The 26,894-nt window shown below is 43.1% G+C and overlaps 1 protein-coding gene across 2 annotated transcripts in view; it reads right to left on the bottom strand.

The window, feature by feature from the left end:
• The window catches only part of tmtc1 (transmembrane O-mannosyltransferase targeting cadherins 1), a 168,556-nt gene that overhangs the window by 56,748 nt on the left and 84,914 nt on the right, over positions 1-26,894 (bottom strand). For both annotated transcript variants that reach the window (XM_069156344.1, XM_069156345.1), the window contains 3 exons: positions 8,851-8,932; positions 8,643-8,746; positions 5,280-5,469 (listed from right to left, as the gene is read on the bottom strand). In XM_069156344.1, coding sequence (XP_069012445.1) covers positions 5,280-5,469; positions 8,643-8,746; positions 8,851-8,932 — 376 coding nt within the window. The remainder of the gene's footprint in view (positions 1-5,279; positions 5,470-8,642; positions 8,747-8,850; positions 8,933-26,894) is intronic.

Below are 26,894 nucleotides of genomic sequence, written 5' to 3'. Positions count from 1 at the left end.
GTCCCCAGACCTGAAGGCTGCTTTCTTCTTATTAAGAAGAACTTTCAGGTCACTGGTGATCCACGGTTTATTGTTGGGGAAGCATTTTACAGTCCAGGATGGTACGGTGGAGTGTTCACAGAATTTGATGTATTCTGTGATACAGTCCGTCCTGCTGTTGATGTCCTCCCCATATGGTCCACACAGCACATCCCAGTCCGTGGACTCAAAGCAGTCCTGCAGGGCGTCTTTAGCCTCCTGTGTCCACCTCCTCACAGTCCTGGTGGTCACAGGCTGCCTCTGCACCAGAGGAACATACCTGGGGGTCAGCAGGACCAGGTTGTGGTCTGACCTACCAAGGGGGGGAAGGGCAGTAGTACTGTATGCATCCATGGCATTAGCATACAGGAGGTCCAGAGTTTTATTGTTCCGTGTGGGGCAGTTTACATACTGGTGAACAGTTGGCAGTACTTTATCCAGACTGGTTAAAGTCTCCAGTAACTAACAAAAATGCACCGGGATGCTTCGTCTGAAGTTTGGACACAGTGGAGTGGATGGTGTCCACTGCTGCCTCTACGTCAGCTGATGGAGGAACGTACACAGCGATAACGATGGCGGACGTGAACTCCCTCGGTAAATAATACGGGCGCATCACCACGGTTAGCAGTTCAATGTCCGGGCTACAGAAACGTTCCTTCACACACGTGGTCGGGATTACACCACCTCTCATTCACATAGACTTCAATCCCTCCACCTTTCTTCTTGCTGCTCCGAACAACGTCTCCGTCCCCCCGAACAGTCCTGAAGCCGGTACGGCCGCGCTGTGATCCGGGAGATGTGAGTGCAGCCATGTCTCGGTGAAACACATGATGCTGCACTCCCGGTACTCTCTCTGGGTCTTTACCAGCGCCGAGCTCGTCCATCTTGTTGGCCAACGACCTCACGTTCCCCATTAAAATCTCCGGTACCGATGGTTTATATTTCCTCCTCTTCGCCTTCAGTTGAGCTCCAGCTCTGCAACCCCGACGTCTTCTCCGAAGTTCGTCTGGGATTTCAGGCCTCGCTCCGGGCAGCAGCAGTAGTAGGTCTACTCAGCACGATCAGCTGATCACGAGAATAAACAATGGCCCCGGTCCACTGTGCGTAGCTCTCCGTTACGAAGAGGGAGAAAAGTAGAAGAGCCACCAGAAAAGTGGAAAAGTTACGGTTCATTGTCTGACCGTCACTTAACAAACGTGAAGAGAAGAAAACAACAACTCTGAAGAGAGAAGAAAGAAAGAAAAATACTTAAAACAAAACACACTCGGGGGGAGCTGCTGCAACAGGCTGCCGCTAGCATGGCGCCATCTTACGAATGATCATTCTTCTGTTATCTTGTTCTCAACACATTCCACTATGTAATGAATAAAGATTTTCAACTGGAATATTTCATTCATTGAGATCTAGGATGTGTTGTTTAAGTGTTCCCTTTATTTTTTTGAGCAGTGTATATATATATATAATATAATGTGCGATCGTCTGACTTCAGGCACAACACGTTCCTGAAAATGTTTCACAATAAAAGCCTTTTTATGAGGGGTTTCTTTCTTATTCAACAGTATAGGGCTTTTAGTTTGAAAAATACAGGAAGTGTTGAGTTTCTATTGACCTGTAATGCAGTAACTGACAACATAAATGATAACAAGGCTTCAAGTGAATCATCTTAAATGTAATTATGATTAAAAAGCATTTATTGACCCTCTCTGGGGTCTTTAGAACTGTTTGGTTCAAAAATCGCCGTTGGTCACGAATGACTCAACAGGCTGATGGGGTTCAGTAAACAAGTGTTTACAGCATCATGGTCCCTGAGCTGGAGCGTCTGTTTGACCTGGTTGTTAACATTTATTATTTGTATAAAGTTAATAAGAAAAGCCAGAAAGAGACACAATGTGAGCAGCACAGTGGTTAACAGTGTGGCTCTGCAGGGGGAGCTCCTGGTTTCAAACCTCCTCTCTGTGAGTTTGAATGTTTTCCGTGTGGTTGTGTATCTGTGTATGTCAGGGTTGATATGTATGTTAGGATTAGATACTTCTCCTGTGCGTATCTGCACAGGATGGGTCAAATGCAGAGGATCAATTTCCCCAAAGGGATCAATTAATACATAATAATAATAATAATAATAATAATAATAATAATAATAATTGTACACTGATTATGTGTGTTGCTCATAATATCTTAAACTGAGAGGGAGGTAGAAACTGTTGAATCTTAGCTGTCAAATAAATGAAGTGGAAGAACAAAATGTTTTCCTCTGACATGTAGAGCAGTTCAAATAAAGGATGCAGTAGAAGTACCTCAGAGCTGTACTGCAATACTGTAATACAGTGAGTACATGCAGGAATGGGAACACGGGTCAGTTGTGTGACATGGAGCAGAAACATCACAGCAGCTAATGAATCACTTCCTGTCATTCGACCTGCTGCTGAGCAGCTCGTTTTACATTCAGATAATCAAAGAGTGGAAACGGGATAGAAACCTCCAACAGTACCAACCCTGTCTCTGACCTTTACACACTCCAATAGACTTTTACAATTACATGAAGTTTGGTGATGTAAAAAAATACCATATTCATCACAATGAGGAGGCGGCTTGAGCGTACAAGTGCACTACTTCCCCACCACAGACCATCACGGCCCCCCTCGACCAATTCAGTCATGAATATTGATATACTATATATGATATATATTTCAGCGTGTTCAAGCTGTGAACAGTGTAAAGTTGCTCCGTGTGACAACACTGATACTGGACAGGCTGGTTTTAAATCACGCTGTGTCCCATTTTTGCAGAGAAAAGATGTCTGCCTTCGTTAGAATAAATTCAATTCAAGGAACCATTTCCATGAACAAAATGTTCTGGTCCGGTAAAGTGATTGTACTCGAACACTCAGAACTCTCACTGCTGCTCCGCTGAAGCTCTGGCAGATGAAATGAAAATTATTTTGAATATTTTGACTTCTCAGAGTGCAAGGCTCACCAGCGTGACAACGTCTAGACTTTCTTACTGTAGAGAAAAAGTTATCAGATATGAATACAGATCTCCACACAGCCGGAGAAACAGCAGCACCTGGCTGCTTTCACTGGGACCAAATGAGGTTTTCTGCAGAGAAACGACCTGTTTCAGAAATATTTTCTCCCCAAAACTGCAGCACAGTTAAATAAAGACTCTTACTCTGAAATGTAAGACAGAGATAAGCCCAGAGGCATTGTGGGTAAAAAGAAGTCAGACTGTAAACCTCTATAGGAGGACAGTTGGTATTAAAAAAAAAAAAAAAAAAAAAAAAAAAAAGTGAGAGTGAGAGTGAAAACCTCTTCATCACACATAAAACACCTCAAAGAAGGGTAACCAAAACACCTTCACAGAGCACAGTCTGTCTCCACGGCAACCAGAGGTGTATAAGATAAGACCTGAAAATATGGAGGGATGTGGACTCAATCTACAAAGAATCTACAGCCCAATGCAATCAGTAACTTCATCTTAAGCACCCTCAAGTAATCACCAAGAACTGGCAGCATTTCTTTCACTGAAACACGGTTTATGTTTTGTTTTAAAAAAAAAAATCCTGGTGTTAAAAATCACAAGAGACAGACTGGGCTAACAGACAAGTGAAGACAAGTTTAACCTTTCAATACGTTGTCATCATTAAACTGGGAAATAAAAGCTGGATACTGATTCTGACCACTTAAAGATGAAACAAATTACGTTGGTTGTCTTGCAACACCAGCACATGTCAATGTCTGATATATATTAGACAGTAAGTAACTCATCAGTTCTCATAGTCAATCTGCTTGCCACCAAAGACATCCTTGACCCGGGCCGAATCGTGCTGCCAGAGGACTGGGTCAGAGCATCTTTAAAACAGGCTTGTAGGTGGGCTGCAGGAGACAGGGTGTTGGGGAATGTCCGATCCTCCGTGCCTCAAACCGGACACTTCCCAGATCTACTGAATCTGCTGCTAGTCTTGGTGCCAAATACCACGAGGTGCCTTCAGAGTCCACATTTAATAGCTAAACAGTGGGTCGTGCTTCATTGTCAAGAAGCAATGTTGTGGACCAAAGTGTTGGTTAAGATGTATTTTTTCCCTGAAGATTGAACCACATAAATTCTTTAAGAGAAAGAAATCCTGAGGCATCATACTTATTTTGGTGAACACAAGGGCAGCCAAAACTCCGGCACAGTAGTGAAGCAGGAGGAATAGATAATTAGAAGGTGTGTCACCGCTGACTTCAATCATGACCAATCAGATCAGATCATCTCCTCTCTTCTTTAAAACCTCTGTGATGCAGCATGTTGTTAGTCTGTAATGAGTGAAGAAGGAGCAGACCAACACCAACATCCACACTTTAACCAGGAGGAACCTGACAGACTGGTCTGGGAGTTCAGGCTCTAGTCTTTGAATTCATGGTGCTGCAGTCAGCCTCCACCATGATGATGTTAAACCAGCTGTGAAGAGGGAACTAATATTATAAACTGGTATTATGAGACCTGCTGCCCAGTGGAGGAAGAGGTTCAATGATAGAAGACGAAAACCTTCATATTATAAACACCGACATGAATTAAATGTCAAAGTGAACAAAGAACATTCATCACTACAGTGAAATCAGGAGCTGGAACCATGTTGAGGAGTGAACAGAAGTCAATTAATCACACTTAAAGCTCCTGATGCAACTTATTTATTAACAACACTGATGAAGCACAATGTGCTCCAAACAACACTGATGTTGTGGTGTTAATAAATAAATGTGTAAACCAGATGAGGAGATGAAAACACTTTTGAACTGTTTCCTCTTTATAGGACTAAGACCTGGTCTGACCTGGCGGGGTCAAAAGGCACCGGTGCATCATCATCAACTGGCAATCTGAAGAGAGCGGATCGACCGGGCAGGAAGTTTGTCGAGAAAATAAAATAAAGTCCCAGTAAATTTTCAAAATAAAACACCCACGCGCAAACTCCACAATAAAGTCGCGGCGCACACACGATGTGACGGACCGTCTTTAGTAGAATATGAGGGTTAGTGTGAGATGTGGGTAATTAGAGTGAAGACATTTATCCCACATATTTCCAAACTCACTCAGACCCCTTCCATTGTGAATACTTTATGGCAGTTTGAAAGTCTTTGTAATGAATATAGTTGCATTGCTTAAGATTTAAAGTATAATGCCACAAGACTTGATATGTTTATAGGGTTTTCATTTCAACCTTGTTTCCTCTAATGCTGTCAGCACTAACTATAACCAACACCAACATACATTCGTGCTCTTACCTGCAGTGAGGAGATGCAGTGCAGGCAGAGAGCGACCATCACCGCAGCCAGCAGCACGGTGGACACGTTACGCACGTCGCCCAGCGACTCCACCAGGGGGATGCTGCCCACCTGCCAGTCGTAACACAGCACGATGGGGGCCAGCAGCAGCCAGGCGTTAAAGGACAGCAGGTATGAGTAGGTTAAGATCCTGCAGGGAGGAGGTGGAGAAAGAGATAATGGAGAGGAGGGAGACAGAGATGGAACAGAGGAGGGAAAGAATAAGACAAAGAGAAAAACATGTAATCCTGCTAATTGAATGTCAAAGTGAACAAAGAACATTCATCACTTGTGAAATCAGGAGCTGGAACCATGTTGAGGAGTGAACAGTAAATGATTCACACTTAAAGCTCCCGATGACACTCATTTATGAACAACACTGATGTTGTGGTGTTAATAAATAAACCGATTGAGACTGAGCTGTCTGCAGAAGTGTCTTCAGCTGCAATACCAGCGAGTGCCACTAGAGGTCGGCTCCAAAAAGCCTCCGGCTCCATAGACTCCCATTCAACTTCTCTCATCAAATCCAAAGTGAATAAAATGTGTCCATCAGTTATCTCGGTGTTGTTAGCTAAAGTCACTCCTTCTTATTAGTTTTCTGGAGGTCCATCTGAAAATAATCCCTCATTCATTAGAAAAGAAGATTCAACAAGACCTGTTCTTGGGGGCGTGTCTGTTTGATTGACAGGCCTGTGGTGCAGTCAGGTTACAGCTATCGGTGGGCGGGACGTAGTATCGTCAGGTTTCCGATCAGATCGGTCAGATCCACCTCTGGCTCCTCCCCCAGCTCGTCCAAATATGGTCACTTCCTGCTCCAAACCGCTCCGAACTAACAAGATGGTGACGGACAGAATCTGAACTGGAGGATTCATAACGTTCACAAACCAACGATGACATCACTGATGGTGGATGACATCACTGCTGGTTGATGACATCACTGATGGATGATGGTTGGTATCAGGAAGATAGTTTTAGCCCAAAGAAATCCACACATATACCTTCTTAAGGCGTGCAGCCCTGAACTTCTTTTTGGTTTTCGGCCAAACAAGCAGGAGGCAGAAGAACAAAAGACTGATGACCGACGACGAGGTCCAGCCTTTGTAATCCACTTTTACCAATAATAACAGACAGAGGGAATCTGAGGCCAACACCTGTTTGAGATGTCAATGCACTAATTGCTTTATCTGAAGCTGGAGGCACTATTATATTAAACATCACTGTATGCTATAACATTCATTCAGAAAGTGTTATCTATCTTCTTTTATCTACCCTCATCATTTCTTCCCCACTTCTGACTCTAGCAAAACAAGGCAACCTCAGAAAAGAGTCAGAGCTGAAGTCCTCAGTGACTCTGACAGAGGCCATGTGGGACACTGAGTCCCTCCAGGACGATCCGACAGAAGAGGCTGAAGCTCATTGTGTCTGAGGCCGCCTGCTGACAGGCAGCGGGGAGGAGGATGCAGGACACAGTCCCCTCTGAACATGGGAATGAAAACATGCCAGGAAGACGTCCCTCTGCCAGCTGTCTTTGTCCCCCGACTTCTGCTCAGATCGGCTTTTAAACAGACTGACTGGAGGAGAGAGACAAAGTCTGAAATAAATACGGGCTCGGGTCAATGGGCGCACAAAGACCTGCAGAGGACTCCCAGAGGTTGTCACTCTCACACACACACACACACACACACACACACACACACACACACACACACACACACACACACACACACACACACACACACACACAGATAAGGCGGGGTGCTGCTGACAGGCCGTTTAGCATGCAACAGAATGTTCTCCACCTGCCGTCACCTGATGGGTTTGGGCCATAAATCCAATTCCCTTTTCCACACTGCAAGGTCCTCTAACCACAAATTATAACACACACACACACACACACACACACACACACACACACACACACACACACACAGACCAGGAACAGAAGACAGCCTAGTGGAGCAGACAGAAGAGATGAATCATCGGTTGCAGCAGGTGGGCGTTCTGCTCTCCTGTCTCACCTGATGGATGGAGGGAGGATTCAGGTGAGCTCGCGGCTCTTCTCCACCTCCTCACAGGTCTGTGACATCAGACACCTCTCATTTGTTTTCTGATTGTGTCTCAGATCAAAAGTCTGAGCTTTAATCATTTTTAGTAAACGTCATCCTCCTTACTTCTGTCATGATAAAAAAAACATTGCGACATGGTGCTCTATTTAGTCAAAGTCTTTAGAGCGGCCCATTTCATTGGTCTAACCCAACCATCATCAGTGAGGTCATCAACCATCAGTGATGTCATCACCCAACAACCATCAGTGATGTCATCACCCAACAACCATCAGTGATGTCATCAACCATCAGTGAGGTCATCAGTGACGTCATCAACCATCACTGAGGTCAACAACCATCAGTGAGGTCATCAACCATTAGTGACGTCATCAACCATCAGTGATGTCATCAACCATCAATGACGTCACCCGTTGGTTTGTGAACGTTATGAATTCTCCAGTTCAGATTCTGAGAGAAGTTGAATGGGAGTCTATGGAGCCGGAGGCTTTTTGGAGCCGACCTCTAGTGGCACTCGCTGGTATTGCAGCTGAAGACACTTCTGGATCAGAACCATTTTACAGACCTGAAGCTGGAATCACTTTTTTCCCCCGTTTGTGGTTTTAACTGACAACTACGAGAAGCGACTGTTCACTTATCAGACTATATATCCCAGATATTGACAAAATTACATTCTTGTACCAATCTTCAGTTTTATTTTACAGCTCTTAGGTAATTTTACACACAAATCGTTTTGATAACATGTTATTATCGAGCCAGATAAAACGGAGCCACACTTTTTACTTTTCTGAGATATTTCTAACACAACGACTCGTGTACGTGTAGAGACTGAAGCATTTAGAGGGGGAGAGTGAGGGGAACTGTTTTGTTTCTTTAGCTACAATTTACAGATGTTCCCAAAACGCCTCATAATGCAGATACTATCCATGACTATCATATTCCCATTGTCACAAAGTATTATTTTATAATATTGAGATTTTAGTTTCAATGACAACCCTTTTAACATGTACTCAAAAAATGCAAATCATTCGATGTTGGATGATTATCTGTGGATCCGTAATAACTGATGTCATCAGTGTTGCAGACTGTCTGCTCATCTCTCCTGGAGACTCCTGTGGCGTGTGCTTGTTTCTTTTCAGCTGGTAGTGTGTGTGTGTGTGTGTGTGTGTGTGTGTGTGTGTGTGTGTGTGTGTGTGCGTGCGTGCGTGCGTGCGTGCGTGCGTGCGTGCGTGCGTGCGTGCGTGCGTGTGTGTGTCCTGACCTGGTGAGCAGGTGAGGTGAGAAGGAAGCAGGGTTGTCCTGCTCAGAGAACAGAGGCATGGATCCTCCCATCAGCCACAGCCTGACAGACATGATGAAGACCACCTGGAGGGAGGAAGACACACGTGACAGGAAACATCCATCAATCCTAAAACCTACACAATCATCAGTGTGGTGCTTTTATTGGTAAAAAAACAACAACCACGTACGTATGTGGAGATGAGGCAGGCTCGCTTGATGAAGGGCCTGCAGATGTGGAGGACGTCCCTGAGTCTGGAGCTGGACAGCTGACTGGAAAACAGACAGACAGACAAGGTTGGACAGTCTGCATCTTTTATCTGTCGACTGAAGCCACTTCAGGACAGTTTGATCAAAACTATGTAAAGTTAGAGATTCAAAAAACTTTATTCGTGGTTTGTCGTCATAGTTAGCCGCCTCGACTGGGACTGAAGGAAGCAGGAAGTGAAGTGAAAGTCTGAAATCCTTTCATGCGTATGTTAATAGTTTAACTTTCATAAATACTGTTTACAAAGTGTCCTTTAGTCACATGGAGCATCATCGCTGCAGGCTGATCCCACCGTCGTCCAAACACGAGACCACCATGTTTTCTACTGAATCACACGCTGAGTTCATGAACCCTTAAAGCTCTCATCAATGTCCTGATTTCAAAGTACACAGAAGCACAAACGTCTATTTCAGTTTAAACCTTTGTCTTTTGTCTTATTGACTCCAGAGAGCTGACAGGAAAGACTCGGAGGATCAAGACAAAGGAGTCTTTCGTTGGAGACTCGGAGGATCAAGACAAAGGAGTCTTTCGTTGGAGACTCGGAGGATCAAGACAAAGGAGTCTTTCGTTGGAGACTCGGAGGATCAAGACAAAGGAGTCTTTCGTTGGAGACTCGGAGGATAAAGACAAAGGAGTCTTTCGTTGGAGACTCGGAGGATAAAGACAAAGGAGTCTTTCGTTGGAGTCTTCGGGGGACGCTGAGTATAAGTACTACTATCTGAGTATGTGTGTACTTCCCGTCCCTGTGCGTATATCTACTTGTAGATACTACAGGCCTCTCACTCGTTCACACCAACACCGTAACCTTTCCTCTGTTATCTGTCCCACCTGTTCCACTCATACCCAACACCTCGTCACAGGAGGACTCTGGACTGTCAGTCAGCTGCAGGACAGACTTCATCTCTGGACTTCCTTGGTCTCACTGAGACCTGGATCACACCGGACAACATCCACCCTGCTGCTCTCTCCTCTGTCTTCTCCTTCAGCCACACCCCCAACCCTCTGGTAGGGGGAGGGGGGGCTATCTTTAACCAACTCTCCTCCTATCTCCACCATAATAACCTTCTTGACCACCAGTCTGGTTTCAACAGAGACGGTCCTCCTTCTGTCTCTGAGCAGCTTCACACTGCTAGAGCAGCCTCTCTGTCCTCTGTCCTGATCCTTCTAGACCTTCTGCTGCATTGGACACAGTGAACCACCAGATCCTTCTTTCCTCCTTCAGGACCTCGGTGTCTCAGGCTCTGCTCTCTCCCTGTTCTCATCCTACCTCAACGACCTCACCTACTGGGTAACTTGGAGAGGATCTGTGTCTGAACCTTGTCCTCTCACTACTGGTCCAGGTTCTGGTCATCTCACATCTAGACTACTGTACCTCCCTCCTGGCAGGTCTACCTGTTAGTGCAATCTGACCTCTGCAGCTCATCCAGAATGCAGCAGCTCGACTGGTCTTTAACCTCCTAAATTCACTCACACTACTCCGCTCCTCCTCTTCCTCCTCCTCCTTCTCCTTCTCCTCCTCCTCTCCCTTCACTGGTTACCAGTAGCTGCCCGCATCCTTTTCCAAACATTGGCACTTGCGTACCGTGCTGTGAACAGATCAGGTCCAGTCTACATCCAGGACATGGTCCAACCTTACACCCCAGCCCGTTCACTCCGCTCCTTCTCCTCCTCCTCCTCCTCCTCCTCCTCCTCCTCCTTTACCTTGAACAGTAGAACTTAAGTATCTTAAAATAGAACTTACTGATAGAACTTTGTAGTTTGGCTTTCTTGAAGAAATGGTATTTTCCTGATTCTTGTTGTTCTGGTTTTGTACCCTCATGGTTGAAATGAACTTATTGTGAGTCACTTTGAATGGGAGTCTATGGAGCCGGAGGCTTTTTGGTGGATATAAAACTACAGACTGGATATAAAACTACAGACTGGATATAAAACACAGACTGGATATAAAACTACAGACTGGATATAAAACACAGATTGGATATAAAACTACAGACTGGATATAAAACTACAGACTGGATATAAAACACAGACTGGATATAAAACACAGACTGGATATAAAACACAGACTGGATATAAAACCACAGACTGGATATAAAACACAGACTGGATATAAAACAGAGACGGGATATAAAACTACAGATTGGATATAAAACTACAGATTGGATATAAAACACAGACTGGATATAAAACTACAGACTGGATATAAAACACAGACTGGATATAAAACTACAGACTGGATATAAAACTACAGATTGGATATAAAACACAGACTGGATATAAAACTACAGACTGGATATAAAACACAGACTGGATATAAAACTACAGACTGGATATAAAACCACAGACTGGATATAAAACATAGACTGGATATAAAAATGGTTCCGATGCAGAAGTGTGTTAAGCTGCAATACCAGCGAGTGCCACTAGAGGTCGGCTCCAAAAAGCCTCCGGCTCCATAGACTCCCATTCAACTTCTCTCATCAAATCCAAAGTGAATAAAATGTGTCCATCAGTTATCTCGGTGTTGTTAGCTAAAGTCACTCCTTCTTATTAGTTTTCTGGAGGTCCATCTGAAAATAATCCCTCATTCATTAGAAAAGAAGATTCAACAAGACCTGTTTTTGGGGGCGTGTCTGTTTGATTGACAGGCCTGTGGGTGGCCAACTTTTTCTAACTATTCAGTCAATAAAATGTCTGATAATAGTCATAAAATATGGGACACGTTAAATGTGTCATCTTCTTTAGTCTGACTCAAAGATTTTCAGTTTACAGTAAATTAAACAGACATTCTTCATATTTCAGAAGCTGAAGTCAGTGAATGATGGAAAAAAAGAAAAGAAAGAATATCAACCAATTATCAACTAACTGAGTAACTGTTCGGTCCTGGATTTGATTTAAACATGTTGCCAGTGTTTCAGCTTGGTGTTGATCAAACACTCTCACCATCTGAGTCCACTGCTCACAGCTGACTCAGCTTCTCGAACTCACTCCTGGATTAAAAACCCAAACAATCAACTGATCCACTGAGAACGGTGCGGTGTTCATTCAGTCCATATTATCAGCTGTTTTTGAATATTAATGTTTGGTGTGCAGAGATGGTCGAACACATCGAGTCTATACGTTGGATTTTAATATTAGAAAAATGTATTTGATAACAGCTTTATTCTCTCTAAGCATCTGGATGCACCGAACCAGAGTCACACCTCCTCTCACATTAAAACTTTCTGCATCTGATATTTTATCTTAACTTGACAAATCTGAATCTCAGCAGCTCCACCAGGAACAAGCTTCCAGCGTTCTACAGCACGTCTGCATCTGCTCTCCTGCACTTTTTAGAGAAGGTCGTTCAGGTCAGCATCCGTTCATTCTGCTTTAAATCAATGCAGCCTCCATCCTTCCATCCAGAAAAGGTCATTCATGAAGTGTCCCTGCAGACTGAATGAGGCTGAGGTGGAAGCTAAAGAAGCATAAAGAAGATGAGAGGGAGAGAAAGGAGAGCGTGGAGAATCCATTCAACACCCCGTGGCTTGGAGATGCTGTTAGAGGGTGAGAGATCTCTCAGGGTTTCTACACTCTGTTTCATCTCTGCCCTTCGCTCTCTCCTCCTCTTCTATATTTGTCTTTGCTCCGTCTGTTCTGCTGAGGTCGGCAGCGCTCGGAGACGGGGGGAGAAAGACGAGTCCGACTGCAGAAGCTGCGTTCTGCTGAGTTTCCCTCAAAGAGTTTAGTTCCAGGAAAGAGACGGTTCTCCGTCCTGATTAACGCTGAACTGTTTCTAGAGAGGAACAGAATAATGTGCTTAAAACTGTACAAGATGTTAGTGATGCACACTCAGAGGATTCAGGTAAAAGCAATGATCCTGGATGATATTCAATAAAAGAAGAGATGGAAACAGTGACATTAATATGTAAAAGAAGAATTTATGAGTTTGATGATTTTCAGTTTCAGGAAAACGTCCCTCCTGGTTGGTTCATCCTCGTAACAAATGCCAGATTTGATGAAAGCTATATTTGAAGATGGAGAGGCCTTCAGTAGGCGAGGCTGCATCACTGAGGTAGACTCATGATAGCAGAATATAAATCATAACAGACGAGCATTAACCTCCCTGTGTGCTGTTTGAGCTGAAAGAAGACAGACATCAAATGCCTGAGGCGAGAAATAATCCTCCGAGTGCAAACATGTGTCACAGTGTTCCTTCATCCCATCAGCAGCTCCACAGACAGTTTACATCATTTCTTTAAATATGAATAACAATAAGAAACACATCTGCTAAATGAATGGAGTTGAAAGCAGCGGTTCCCACTGAGTTGTCATCAAAACATACATTGATGATCCAGAACATCTTCAACATGCTGGTCAGAACACCTCCAACCCACCGCGGCCCGGACGCTGTCCACCTCATCACATCTGTCCCACCGCAGCCCGAACGCTGTCCACCTCATCACATCTGTCTCACGCTGACTCATCACTTTATTACTGCTGGAAAAGGGTTGTTCTGATTATCTGTTTTCTGTTTATGTAGCGCAGAAGTGGAACTGAGGCCGTGAAGATGGCTGAGGACAGCTGCAGCGAAGACAGTGAAGACAGCTCCAGCAAAGACATCTGTAGCAGAGACAGCTGCAGTGAAGACAGTGAAGACAGCTGAAGTGAAGACAGCTGCAGTGAAGACAGCTGAAGACAGTAAAGACAGCTGCACTGGAGACGGCTGCAGTGAAGACAGTGAAGATAGTTGCAGTGAAGACAGCTGCAGTGAAGACAGTGAAGACAGCTCCAGTGGAGACGGCTGCAGTGAAGACAGCTGCAGTGAAGACAGTGAAGACAGCTCCAGTGAAGACGGCTGCAGTGAAGACATCGGCAGCGAAGATAGTGAAGACAGTAAAGACAGCTCCAGTGGAGACGGCTGCAGTGAAGACAGCTGCAGTGAAGACAGTGAAGATAGTTGCAGTGAAGACAGCTGCAGTGAAGACAGTGAAGACAGCTCCAGTGGAGACGGCTGCAGTGAAGACAGCTGCAGTGAAGACAGTGAAGACAGCTCCAGTGAAGACGGCTGCAGTGAAGACAGTGAAGACATCGGCAGCGAAGATAGTGAAGACAGTAAAGACAGCTCCAGTGGAGACGCCTGCAGTGAAGACAGCTGCAGTGAAGACAGTGAAGATAGTGAAGACAGTAAAGACAGCTCCAGTGAAGACGGCTGCCGTGAAGACGGCTGCACACACACATAGGTGAGATGTTGTCCTGAGACCTGGGCCTCAGCTTTTCCCATGGGATCATGGGAAAGACGATTCTGTGCATCTGCATAACACGATGCTAATTTACCATGACAACTGTGACCGTGGCAACAGTGAAGGATGAATGGAGGGGAATTGTTTGGAAGAAACAATGATAGCTCACACACGTGAAAAGTAGAAACTGTGAGAGAAACACACACACACACACACACACACACACACACACACACACACACACACACACACACACACACACACACACACACACACACACACACACACACACACACGGGTTGTGATGGCATCTTATTGGTGGATTAAGTCCAGTAATTGCTGCTCATCGTCTGTTTCTCTAAACTGCAGCTCATTTAAAGTCCTCAATGCTCCACTCAGATGAAATTCTTCACATTCCTCACTCTGAGTGTCATTTCCTCTCCACAGTTACTCACCCCACCACGGAGGCTGGAACACCACAAGGTCGCCGGACGGGACTCCAGTCTGACCGAGTCGCAGGCCGTGGAGCGCCCGGTCAGCAGTTTTACTGATCTCATGAGAACGATCATTAAGTGAATATACGACGTTAATTAAAACCCTGATCTGTGTTTTAATGGTACAGATCATGTTCAGTTTCTATCAATCTGTAACAAGACGCATAAAACTTCATTAGAAAGCCCTGCAGCCACCGGCACACTTCCTCTGGTTAACCAGCTCAAACCTTAAAAAGGTCAGAACTAAATATGCCAAATGAGAAATGAAAAAAAGGGAAGAGGAACACCATCCTGTTTGATGGAGCAGCATCACATGACCTGACCTCCACCATCACCGACCTCCCCCCAGCTCAGAAGGTTTGGGGGGGCAGGGGGGTCTCAAGCTGATTGAGAGAATGTAATGAGTGTGTAATGTTTGCAACAAGAAGCAGGAGGTAACGCTGCTGGAAGGTAAACCCAGCTCGATCATGATGAACGTATCCACTGAATTTCAGAACAACCTTGGTGGGAGTTTTTGAGATGTGTTGTTTTGAATCATAGAGGAAAGAATCATTATTGAATTTTGCCATCTTTAATCTTTAATCCTCAAGGAAAAGCATCTGAAAATGTTCTCCTACTTTAAACAGAATAGAGACGGGTTGGTTCTTGGCCCAGAGCTCTCACAACCTCCTCCCTGGAATCAGAACCAACAAGTAGGTTTGAAAGTCATCCTTCTAGCTTCAGTTTAAACGCTGCAGTTTCTCCTGATTAAAAATGTTGTTGTGGCTTGAAATGCACATTTTAATCTGTTTATAATCATCCCCTCCCCCGCCCCCTCCCAGTGCCCATATTCTGCATCATGATCAGGGTTGTGAGCACTGAAGTGTAAACACACACACACACACACACACACACACACACACACACACACACACACACACACACACTCAACCGCCTCCTGGATCAGGTCAAATGTGCGTTGCATAAATCCAGAGGGGATTACTATCGTTACAGAATCACAACCTTTCCCTGAGAACAGCAGCTCGGTGTGAGACAGCAGAGATCCACTCCCACAGCAGGTGTGTGTGTTCCTCCTTGAAGAACCTACTCATTAATCTCACACACACATACACACACATACACACACACACACAGACACACACACACACACACACACACACACTGAAGTTGCAACTGAAGGACAACAGCTGCCGTGAGAATATTTTGCTCTGGTTTCATCAGATAAACTAACTCGGTTGGTGACATCATCATTTTGGTAGCAAAAAGCTTTATTTTATGACGAGTGCATTCACATGTTAAAGGAATGGAAATTATTGTTAAAATTTGAGTCCCGGCTCCAAACTGAAAAGAGAGCATCAAGCAGCTGTGTGTGACATCACATCATGCAACATCCACCTTCATATGGAGTCGCTCTCATCTTCTGCTCATTTTCAGGAGGTCAAGGTGGTAAAACAACATCAGGTTTGTTTACTGGGTTGTTATTGAGGATGCAGGATCTCCAACACCCCAATCAGACTGCTGCTTATCAAAGGAAACCATGACTTTCATGTGTTCAATATTTGGTCTGATACTGATTCAATAAAGCCTCATACTTATAGCCAGACACATACATGTAATCATATCATGTAGAGGGCGGTAGAGAAGAGAAGGAGCAGGTCATCTGAGGTGAGAGAGGGCAGGTGGGACGTCTCCGGAGACTCCAGGTGTTTTTAGTGGTGTAGTGCTGCTTGTTTAAGTACCGGATCACACCTGTGTTAAGTAGTGGCTCTTTCTAACGTTGTGTAACCACTGCTCCTACGGTGGCAAATTCACATATAACAGTTTTAATTGAACAAAGTATATCTAATAAAATTATTTCAACTATTGTTCTGGATTACTCATCATTTAAGGCCGGATATTTACCTGCTTTAAACTATGCGTTTGTGAGGCTGCCTCACGTATGAGGATTAATAAACTACTTACTTACCTACCTACTTACTTACTTACTTACTTACTTACTTACCTACCTCCCTACCTACCTACCTACCCACCCACCCTGCGTCTGATTGGAGCGTTGGCTCAGCATGTCCTCAAGAACGCAATTTGTAAACAAGATGCAGTATACACATGACCTGTAGGGGCAGTATGGAGGCAGTATGGAGATGTGACAGGATCAAGGACCCGAAAAACTTAAATGGAAACAAGTCCGAGACCGTTACGTCCATGCACAGAGGAAAATGCTGAAAGTCTGGAGTGTGGGCGGAGCCAACGATGTATTTTGTTGTTGTGTCTCCCTGTCATAGCAGAAGCTGAAGTAGTGATCCCATCAATTGTCGCCATGTTTATGGTTTACAACAGGCAGATCAGGATGTTCTAACCTATCATTGTTTCTCTGCTGCGCCCTCTGGTGGAGTCCTCCAGTATCACATAGTACATCAAATACGAACAAATACGTTCACGACGCAAACAGTTGTCAACGTGAACACGGGGTTCGACAGCAGGTGTATCTCCGGCCTCCATGTAAATGTCAGATTTCAGTGACAACTAATTCACAATAGAAACCGTGTTGAGACACTAAGAGCAGCAGTTTGTGTGTGTGTGTAGGAGGAAGAGGGGGAGTAGGACAGGACTTATGCTGCATGCTGGAGAGGAGAGGGAGGAATGAGAGTAATGAGGCAGATAAAGGAGGAAGGAATGATCTCCTGTATCAGGAATGATCTCCTGTATCTGGAATGATCTCCTGTATCTGGAATGATCTCCTGTATCTGGAATGATCTCCTGTATCTGGAATGATCTCCTGTATCAGGAATGATCTCCTGTATCAGGAATGATCTCCTGTATCAGGAATGATCTCCTGTATCAGGAATGATCTCCTGTATCTGGAATGATCTCCTGTATCAGGAATGATCTCCTGTATCAGGAATGATCTCCTGTATCAGGAATGATCTCCTGTATCAGGAATGATCTCCTGTATCTGTCCTTGTGACAGCGGAGCTGGATGAGTCTTTTAGAGAACGTCCTCCTCTGTCCCTGCAGCAGGTGGAGAGGGTGGTCAGGATTATCCAATATGGATAACAGTTTGTTCAGCGTCCTCCTCTCCACCACCTTTTCCAGACTATCCAGTTTGCAGCCGATGATGGAGCCGGCCTTCTTAACCAGTTTGTTAAGTCTGTTGGTGTCTCCGGCTCCAATGCTGCTCCCCCAGCAGACTACTAGAAGTACAGTTCACTGTCCACAACAGATGGTAGAACATCTCCAACATCTCGCTGCACACATTGAAGGATCAAAGTTTCCTCAAGAAAAAGAGTCGACTCATCACCTTCTTGTAGACAGCGTTGATGTTGGTCTTCCAGTTCAGTCTGTTGTCATGGAGACACCAGGTACTTGTACTCCTCCACCATGTCCACCTCCTCCACCTCTGGTGAACCAAGTCAGAACATGGAGAATCTCCCAGAATACCTCATCATCTCTGAGTACAACTCACAAACATGCCCGCTCTCAGTGACTGTTGTCATGGATTCCACAAGATGTTGGAAAGACTCCTCGGAGATTCTTCATCACATCTGTTCTCCTGTTCTACCACACAGTTCGGAGCAGTTTGTAGCAGGAAGTGACCATATTTGGACGAGCTGGGGGAGGAGCCAGCGGTGGATCTGACCGATCTGATTGGAAACCTGACGATACTACGTCCCGCCCACCGATAGCCGTAACCTGACTGCACCACAGGCCTGTCAATCAAACAGACACGCCCCCAAAAACAGGTGTTCTTGAATCTTCTTTTCTAATGAATGAGGGATTATTTTCAGATGGACCTCCAGAAAACTAATAAGAAGGAGTGACTTTAGCTAACAACACCGAGATAACTGATGGACACATTTTATTCACTTTGGATTTGATGAGAGAAGTTGAATGGGAGTCTATGGAGCCGGAGGCTTTTTGGAGCCGACCTCTAGTGGCACTCGCTGGTATTGCAGCTGAAGACACTTCTGGATCAGAACCATTTTACAGACCTGAAGCTACGAACTCTTTTAGAAACAGTCTTTGGTTTCTGTATGTTTAGTCCAAAGGAATTCTGGGTAATAACAGAACTAGACGTCTATCAGGCAGGTTGAGGTGAAAGCAAAACAACAACTAATCCCAGAACAGACCAACAGCAGTTTTACTTTGACTTCTCTGGTTTCAATTGATGAAGCAACATGTGAGCCGTTGCTTTGATTGCAGGTCTGTTTCCTGTCTGAATGAATCCTCTCAGGTTTCACAGTCTAATGAGGGTCTATTACAGATAATTCCCATGAACAATCTCGGGACTCCAATAGCTGCTAATTAGGATCCGATCCAAATGGGCTCATGATGAGCAATCACTATCATTTCATATTAAACACATGTACATTAGATGCATTACAGAGGTGGATGTTGTAGGTGAAGCTGCAGACGAGGCCTCCTGCTGACTGTATTAACATACTGATGGTATGCAGGCTATTTCTGTCTCTGGTTGTTACTGCTGTGACCCAGACTTCATTAGGGCTTTTGGAAGATCACACAGACCACAAGATGCATACATAAATATATATATATATCCACTAATGGAGGCATTTTAAGCAAAAATACTGTTTTACATTCATTATTCCACTAATATATGTGGGGTCCTATTTGAAGAGCCCCGGACAAAAAACACAAAAAACTTTCATAAACTCAACAAATGCCTTCAAACTTCTAAATATCTTTAGCTTCATCTTTGAGATGAAGGTCATTGTCATCAACCTCAGTTCGTCGGGTGACAGAGCTAGCGGTTGATTGTTGATCAGTGGAAGATCTGGTCGGTGGTTCGCTCTAACGACGTGCTCAGCTGTGCCAGACTGAGGATCTGTTGGCTTCACCTGCAGAGCGTCACTCAACCTCGTCTTCGTTTCACACCGAACTTTGTGACGCCTGTTTCTACTGTTGTACTGTTTGTATATATGTAGAACAGCTTTTAGGCGTGTTACTACCACCTTCTGGCAGTAGTAACACATTACTACCAGGTACCAGTAAGAACAAGGGAAATAAGACAAAACAATAGTCAAGTTTTTTTTTTGTTACGTTTTAATGACTATTTGAAAATTCAAAAATCATGACGCCTCCCTAAAATCTACAACAACAAACATGAACGTCAGAAAAGAATTTCGTAGAGAAAAAAAGCTGTGCTGTCCTGAAAAAGCAGATGTTGCTGCCACAACTTATTCTTATAAATATTTATATACACTCATTTGTCAATCAGTCACATGTACGAATCAGTTTATCATTAATCAGTCCGTCCAGGATTTCAAGCAGATTTTTGTGATTGCTGCGATCAAAAATGTCGATGTAATTTGTGGAGTTTTAAGTGAGTTTTTTAGGTCAAATTGCAGGCATTAGAAAAAATTATATAATTTTTTAGACACTACCTGATAGAATAATAAATCTGTAATCACTTCCTGTGATAATAATCATGCAGCACCTCAGTAATATTTCAGTTCTAATCTTTTTTTTATGTATTTATTGAACTTAGAGAAAATTGCAGGAATTAAAAAAAACTCCAAGGTCCTGCAAATATTGTGGAGTTTGCTTGAATTTGAATTTGGAGGCACATGGTGGTTGTTTAAGGCACCTCCAAGTGTTGATGATTCAAATCATCAGTTAAGAATCCCAAACTGAGCTCAAACTGTTCATCGAAACACAGATTTGGTTTTTGAAGGTGTGTTATGTACGCAGATCAAACATAAGAATATATCATCGCCCAGGATGGACACTTCCTGTTTGTGGATGAGACAGTGCCCTACAGCTTAACTCTTATGTTATACTCTCTCCTTTAATGGAAGGAGTGAAGGGAAGGGTTTGTATAAGATGCCCTTCCTCCTGGATCTGATTGGTGCAGAAGGTTTCACAGCGACATGATGTTAGAACATCTCAGACTGCATGTTTGTCACTTATTAATAAGTTAACGGGTTCCTTGGCCCTCCGACGGGTGTGTATGATTAAGTATACGTTAGGAGCATCCACAACATGGCAGATGCTCATTGGATGTGTTACTGTAAGAGCAAGCAGAGTTACAGTGAAGTGTGTGACAGGCAGCAAATCCTGGAGAGCAGCAGAATGAACACTGGGAGGAACACGGAGCAGCTGCTCACCAAGCTGCAGAAACCACAAACCAACACCCTCCCTCCAACCGGTAGGTCGTACACTTCATCTTCATCCCCATCGCTCCTCATCCTCCTCATCCTCCGTGTGTCTGATCACACACTCTAACAGCCACAACACATTTACTCACGCACACGCTGCAGATGATTAAGATTTAATGTTCCTGTCTTCCTGCCTAACAGGTATTTGCAGGTACAGACATCAAATATGAATGAAGGCGGCTGCAGACAGAGTAGATCACACCAGTGCAGTTTGTCTTCACATTCACACATTTCTTTTACATTTTTCTTCCTTTATTGTGTTACTAGGACGACCCTGCCTCACTCTGCAAATTACATAAAATAATTGGAATTGAATTTAGGAAAACAACTTCTTGTTTTTTTGTGCCTTTTCTAGTGTTTTTTTTTTTTTTTTACCAGTGACAGTAAAAGCAGGAGTACAAGGACAGAAGAGAATATCAAGTCGAGATGTTTTGTTTCACACTTTAGACTCTGCAAAGGCCTTTTTTCCACACTTGCACCAATTTCAATTTCCGTGACTCAATGCGAAGACGGCTGCGCCAACATGGGCAGGACAACAACTCCTAGTTAGTCCAATGTCTAACTTTTATGTTATTTATGTAGATAACTTGTTTTGTCTTTTGTTAGTACTTTTTAATGATCAGAGAGAAGCTAAATAGAGTTTCAGTGTCCTGTTTTTTGTATAATGACAATAAAGAATCATCCATCCATTCAAAACGAGGGGTGTGTCGGTAAACATGTGATGACTGTTTCCTGGAGGGAATGATTAACACTCAACATCACTGATATTTGGAGCACATTGCTCTTCATCAGTGTTGTTAATAAATAAGTTGCATCAGGAGCTTTAAGTGTGAATAATTGACTTCTGTTCACTCCTCAACATGGTTCCAGCTCCTGATTTCACTGTAGTGATGAATGTTCTTTGTTCACTTTGACATTGAATTGATGTCAGGATCCAACAGATTCCTCAACAAACACATTTCAGTAGTACGCTACCTTCATTACAGTTATTTCTCAGCTTTAACAAAGCTCCTCATGAACCACAGAAGACTGACTTTGATTATGTAAAACCATCACTTCATTCTCAACTGCTTTGTAATCCAGCAGCATACAAATAGTAACATCTGCTGTCTGCATGGTGTGTGAGTGAGATAAAGCTCAATCAACACCCACAACGTCTCCAGTGGTGCATTTTGAATACAATCAAGGATGATGGATTACGACCCAGGACGACCTGGGAATTCTCATCAGAAGAAAAAGGTGCGCTGTGAATAATCCGACGGAGGCGTCTCTTTGTTCAGTCCATACCTCCTCCAACTTGTCTTGACACCTGACGAGCTGACGGAGCAGCAGGCGACAAACACATCACAATCTTAAATGGAGAAAACTGTATTCAACAAACTACAGACTGGATATAAAACTACAGACTGGATATAAAACTACAGACTGAATATAAAACTACAGACTGAATATAAAACTACAGTCTGGATATAAAACTACAGTCTAGATATAAAACTACAGACTGGATATAAAACACAGACTGGATATAAAACTACAGACTGGATATAAAACTACAGACTGGATATAAAACTACAGACTGGATATAAAACTACAGTCTGGATATAAAACTACAGACTGGATATAAAACTACAGACTGGATATAAAACTACAGTCTAGATATAAAACTACAGACTGGATATAAAACACAGACTGGATATAAAACTACAGACTGGATATAAAACACAGACTGGATATAAAACTACAGACTGGATATAAAACTACAGACTGGATATAAAACTACAGACTGAATATAAAACTACAGACTGGATATAAAACACAGACTGGATATAAAACTACAGACTGGATATAAAACACAGACTGGATATAAAACTACAGACTGGACATAAAACTACAGACTGAATATAAAACTACAGACTGGATATAAAACTACAGACTGAATATAAAACTACAGACTGGATATAAAACACAGACTGGATATAAAACTACAGACTGGATATAAAACTACAGTCTGGATATAAAACTACAGACTGGATATAAAACTACAGTCTGGATATAAAACTACAGACTGAATATAAAACTACAGTCTGGATATAAAACACAGACTGGATATAAAACTACAGTCTGGATATAAAACTACAGACTGGATATAAAACTACAGTCTGGATATAAAACTACAGACTGAATATAAAACTACAGACTGGATATAAAACTACAGTCTGGATATAAAACTACAGACTGAATATAAAACTACAGACTGGATATAAAACACAGACTGGATATAAAACTACAGACTGGATATAAAACTACAGACTGGATATAAAACTACAGACTGGATATAAAACACAGACTGGATATAAAACTACAGACTGGATATTCCAGTTATCTCGGTGTTGTTAGCGAAAGTCACCTTTCACCAGGTCTGTGGTGCAGTCAGGTTACAGCTATCGGGGGGCGGACGTAGTATCGTCAGGTTTCCAATTAGATCGGTCAGATCCACCCCTGGCTCCTGTGGAATATAGATCTGCTTAGTGCATATGAGGGCTCATATGTTGTACGATAATACAATATAATTTGGGTTGTCTTCCACCTAAAAGTCATGTATATTGATGTATTCTTTGTTGGTTGGTGGAGGTGGGGGTTGTCTTCCTTCACCCCCTGGAATCCTCCAGACAGCCGTCTGATAATGCCTCAAAGAACAACTGTATGTGACCCCACAGGTTGCAGACCTCCTACTGTGACCTTTTGGTTTGGCCAAGCAGTATCACTCACGTTTACATACACAGCCTTTTGTCTACACCTTAAGATCGGTAGTGATGGTACGACCTATATGTAAGTGATATGATATGATATATATATATATATATGTGTTGTATTGTTGTAAACATATCCTAGCACAGAAGCTCAAAATATATACTGACTGTAAGCATTGTAGAACACATTGCTTATGCAGGAACTTATCACGTTGGGGTCACAGTGGGGTGCAACTCACTATCACATCAAAAGGGGGATGTGGTTCAAACGGAGGACAGTGGAAAAGTACTGAGACAAACATACTATGCAAATGTTCCCGCCTCACTGTAGGTAACACCTCTTCCTATAGTATAAGTGTATGTGCCGGAAAGGGGGAAGTCAGAATCCAACAAAGAGACCTCAGGTTGATGTTGGGCTCTCCAAGATATCTTGTAAACTACGCTTAATAAAAATCAACTAAGACCGGTAAATGCCTAAAGACTGCTTCTATCAACGGACTCGGGGAAAACAATTGGGGACAACAATTTGAGATACAACACTCCTCCCCCAGCTCGTCCAAATATGGTCACTTCCTGTTTCAAACCACTCCGAACGAGCAAAGATGGTGACGGACAGAATCCGTTTGGTTTGGCAGTAAATTCTTAAACATACAGTAGAGGACAGGTTCAGACATCCGTTTGCGGTCTTTGTACAAGTTTCATAGTCTAGGCTGACTTTCACCAAAATTGACTTTCTCAAGAAAAGCATCTACAGGAAACAGGAACTCTAAGTGCTGGTGTTCACAGGACACATTTCTTTAAATGCTGCCACTCGACCAGTATACGTAAATATTTAGTCCAACCTTGAAACAACAGCTACAGTCACTGGATCAATCTACGAGCTGCAGCTGCTTCTTTAAAGGATTTATCATAAACATGCAGGTTTGCATTTCTGATGATGCAGAATATTCCCTGAAATATGGATGAAAGTCTGTAACTGAAAACTACACCTCCTCATGAGGTCACCTCTTCATGAAGACAGACAGGTCACCTCCTCATGAGGTCACCTCTTCATGAAGACAGACAGGTCACCTCCTCATGAGGTCACCTCTTCATGAAGACAGACAGGTCACCTCCTCATGAGGTCACCTCTTCATGAAGACAGACAGGTCACCTCCTCATGAGGTCACCTCTTCATGAAGACAGACAGGTCACCTCCTCATGAGGTCACCTCTTCATGAAGACAGACAGGTCACCTCCTCATGAGGTAACCTCTTCATGAAGACAGACAGGTCACCTCCTCATGAGGTAACCTCTTCATGAAGACAGACAGGTCACCTCCTCATGAGGTCACCTCTTCATGAAGACAGACAGGTCACCTCCTCATGAGGTCACCTCTTCATGAAGACAGACAGGTCACCTCCTCATGAGGTAACCTCTTCATGAAGACAGACAGGTCACCTCCTCATGAGGTCACCTCTTCATGAAGACAGACAGGTCACCTTGGCTGTTGAACAGGTCGACAGACAGATGAACAAAGATATGTGATGAACAAAGATATGTGATGAGCAAAGATATCTGATGAACAAAGATATCTGATGAGCAAAGATATCTGATGAACAAAGATATGTGATGAACAAAGATATCTGATGAACAAAGATATGTGATGAACAAAGATATCTGATGAACAAAGATATCTGATGAGCAAAGATATCTGATGAACAAAGATATCTGATGAACAAAGATATCTGATGAACAGAGATATCTGATGAACAAAGATATGTGATGAACAAAGATATCTGATGAACAAAGATATCTGATGAGCAAAGATACCTGATGAACAAAGATACCTGATGAACAAAGATATCTGATGAACAAAGATATCTGATGAACAAAGATACCTGATGAACAAAGATATCCATGTTCTCATGTGTTTTTAACATTTTAGCTCCGTGTCATGTGTTCAAACCAAACCGGTCCAGCTAGCCTCCTCTAGGATTGTAAGTGCGTGACTATCCGTGGTGTTACGGTACGGGTGCTCGGAGCGACCAAAAAGGACCAAAAGAGACCCGACTTCACCAAATGGCTCATTTAATAGACCTATAACATGTAGAAACTACATTATATTACATGTTATATGAAACTCTAATTTTATATTCCCATTGAGGAGGTGGAGTGATGTTTCTAGTGATGAGCAGGATGTGATGTCATGATGATTTGTTCCAGATGTTCAGTTGACCAATCAGATCTCTGGGGGCGGAGCTACTGGTTGTATAATATCCTGTAAAACGCACACTGTTGTCTCAACAAATTCAACTACAGGAGGACTGAAGGTTTCTGTCTACGAGGTTTACTTCACATGAACGGTCACGTCTGACCTCCCTGCATCAGACTCAGAGCTCAATCCTACCTGAATTGTTCAGGTACATGAAGTTACAATAAAACTTGCTCTGTCAATATTAATAAATATTAGTTCTTGGCTTCGTTTAACCTCCTCGACACCCTCAGCTGAGTGTTTGATTAACATGAAAACCTGCAGGTTGAGCTCAGTAATTATGTTATCAGTCACAATTAACAGGCTGAGCACAACGTTAATGTTCAGATGTAGGACAGTCTTCATCCTCTCAGCTGTCAGAGATGATCTGACTCTGGAGTCTTCATCACAGTCTTCATCAGCTCGGACAGCGAGTCTCCTCCAGTCGACACCCAACAGCTGCTGAACAAAGAGCTCAATGGACACGAAGGAGCTTCTCACCGCTTCGTTTCCACGTTTTATAAAAAACAAACTGACAATTAGCAGCTGGTCAGTGTTTAACGTGCTGGATGGAGGAGGAGGGAAATGTGTCCTTCACATTAAAATGATGATTAAATGTTTGTGATCAAAGGAAGTGATTCCATATTACTGGATGTTAAATGAGTTTTCTCCACACGTCCAGTTGTCAGAGACGTCTCTTTGTTTGTTTCATCCAGCAGGTCTATGTGTTGAATGAACATGAATTAAACAGCATCTAAAGCTCTTATTTTGACAGCTGATGTCGTCCTTGTTTCTATATTCCAGTCTGTTCTGGAAACATTTTTTAGGACCTTTTAGGACCTTTGAGGAGCTTTCAGGAGCTTTTAGTAACTTTTATCTCCACGGTTCTCTAAGTTCAATAAATACATACAAAATAATTAAAATATTTTTGTGATGTGCAGCAGGATTATTATCACAGGAAGTGATTACAGACTTATTAATTTATCAGTTGGTGATAAAAAAACAAAAACACATTCTTGCAATTTTCGAATTCACGCAACATTACACAAAAAACTCAAAACACAAATTACATCATTTTTGAGAAAATCTGCC

Source organism: Embiotoca jacksoni, unplaced genomic scaffold (genome assembly GCF_022577435.1).
Source record: "Embiotoca jacksoni isolate LCO1_2020_lvr unplaced genomic scaffold, fEmbJac1.0.p SCAF_21, whole genome shotgun sequence".
In the NCBI taxonomy this organism is placed as follows: Eukaryota; Metazoa; Chordata; class Actinopteri; family Embiotocidae; genus Embiotoca; species Embiotoca jacksoni.
Note: the sequence above shows the minus strand (reverse complement) of the source record. Positions and strands in the feature narration are given on the sequence as shown.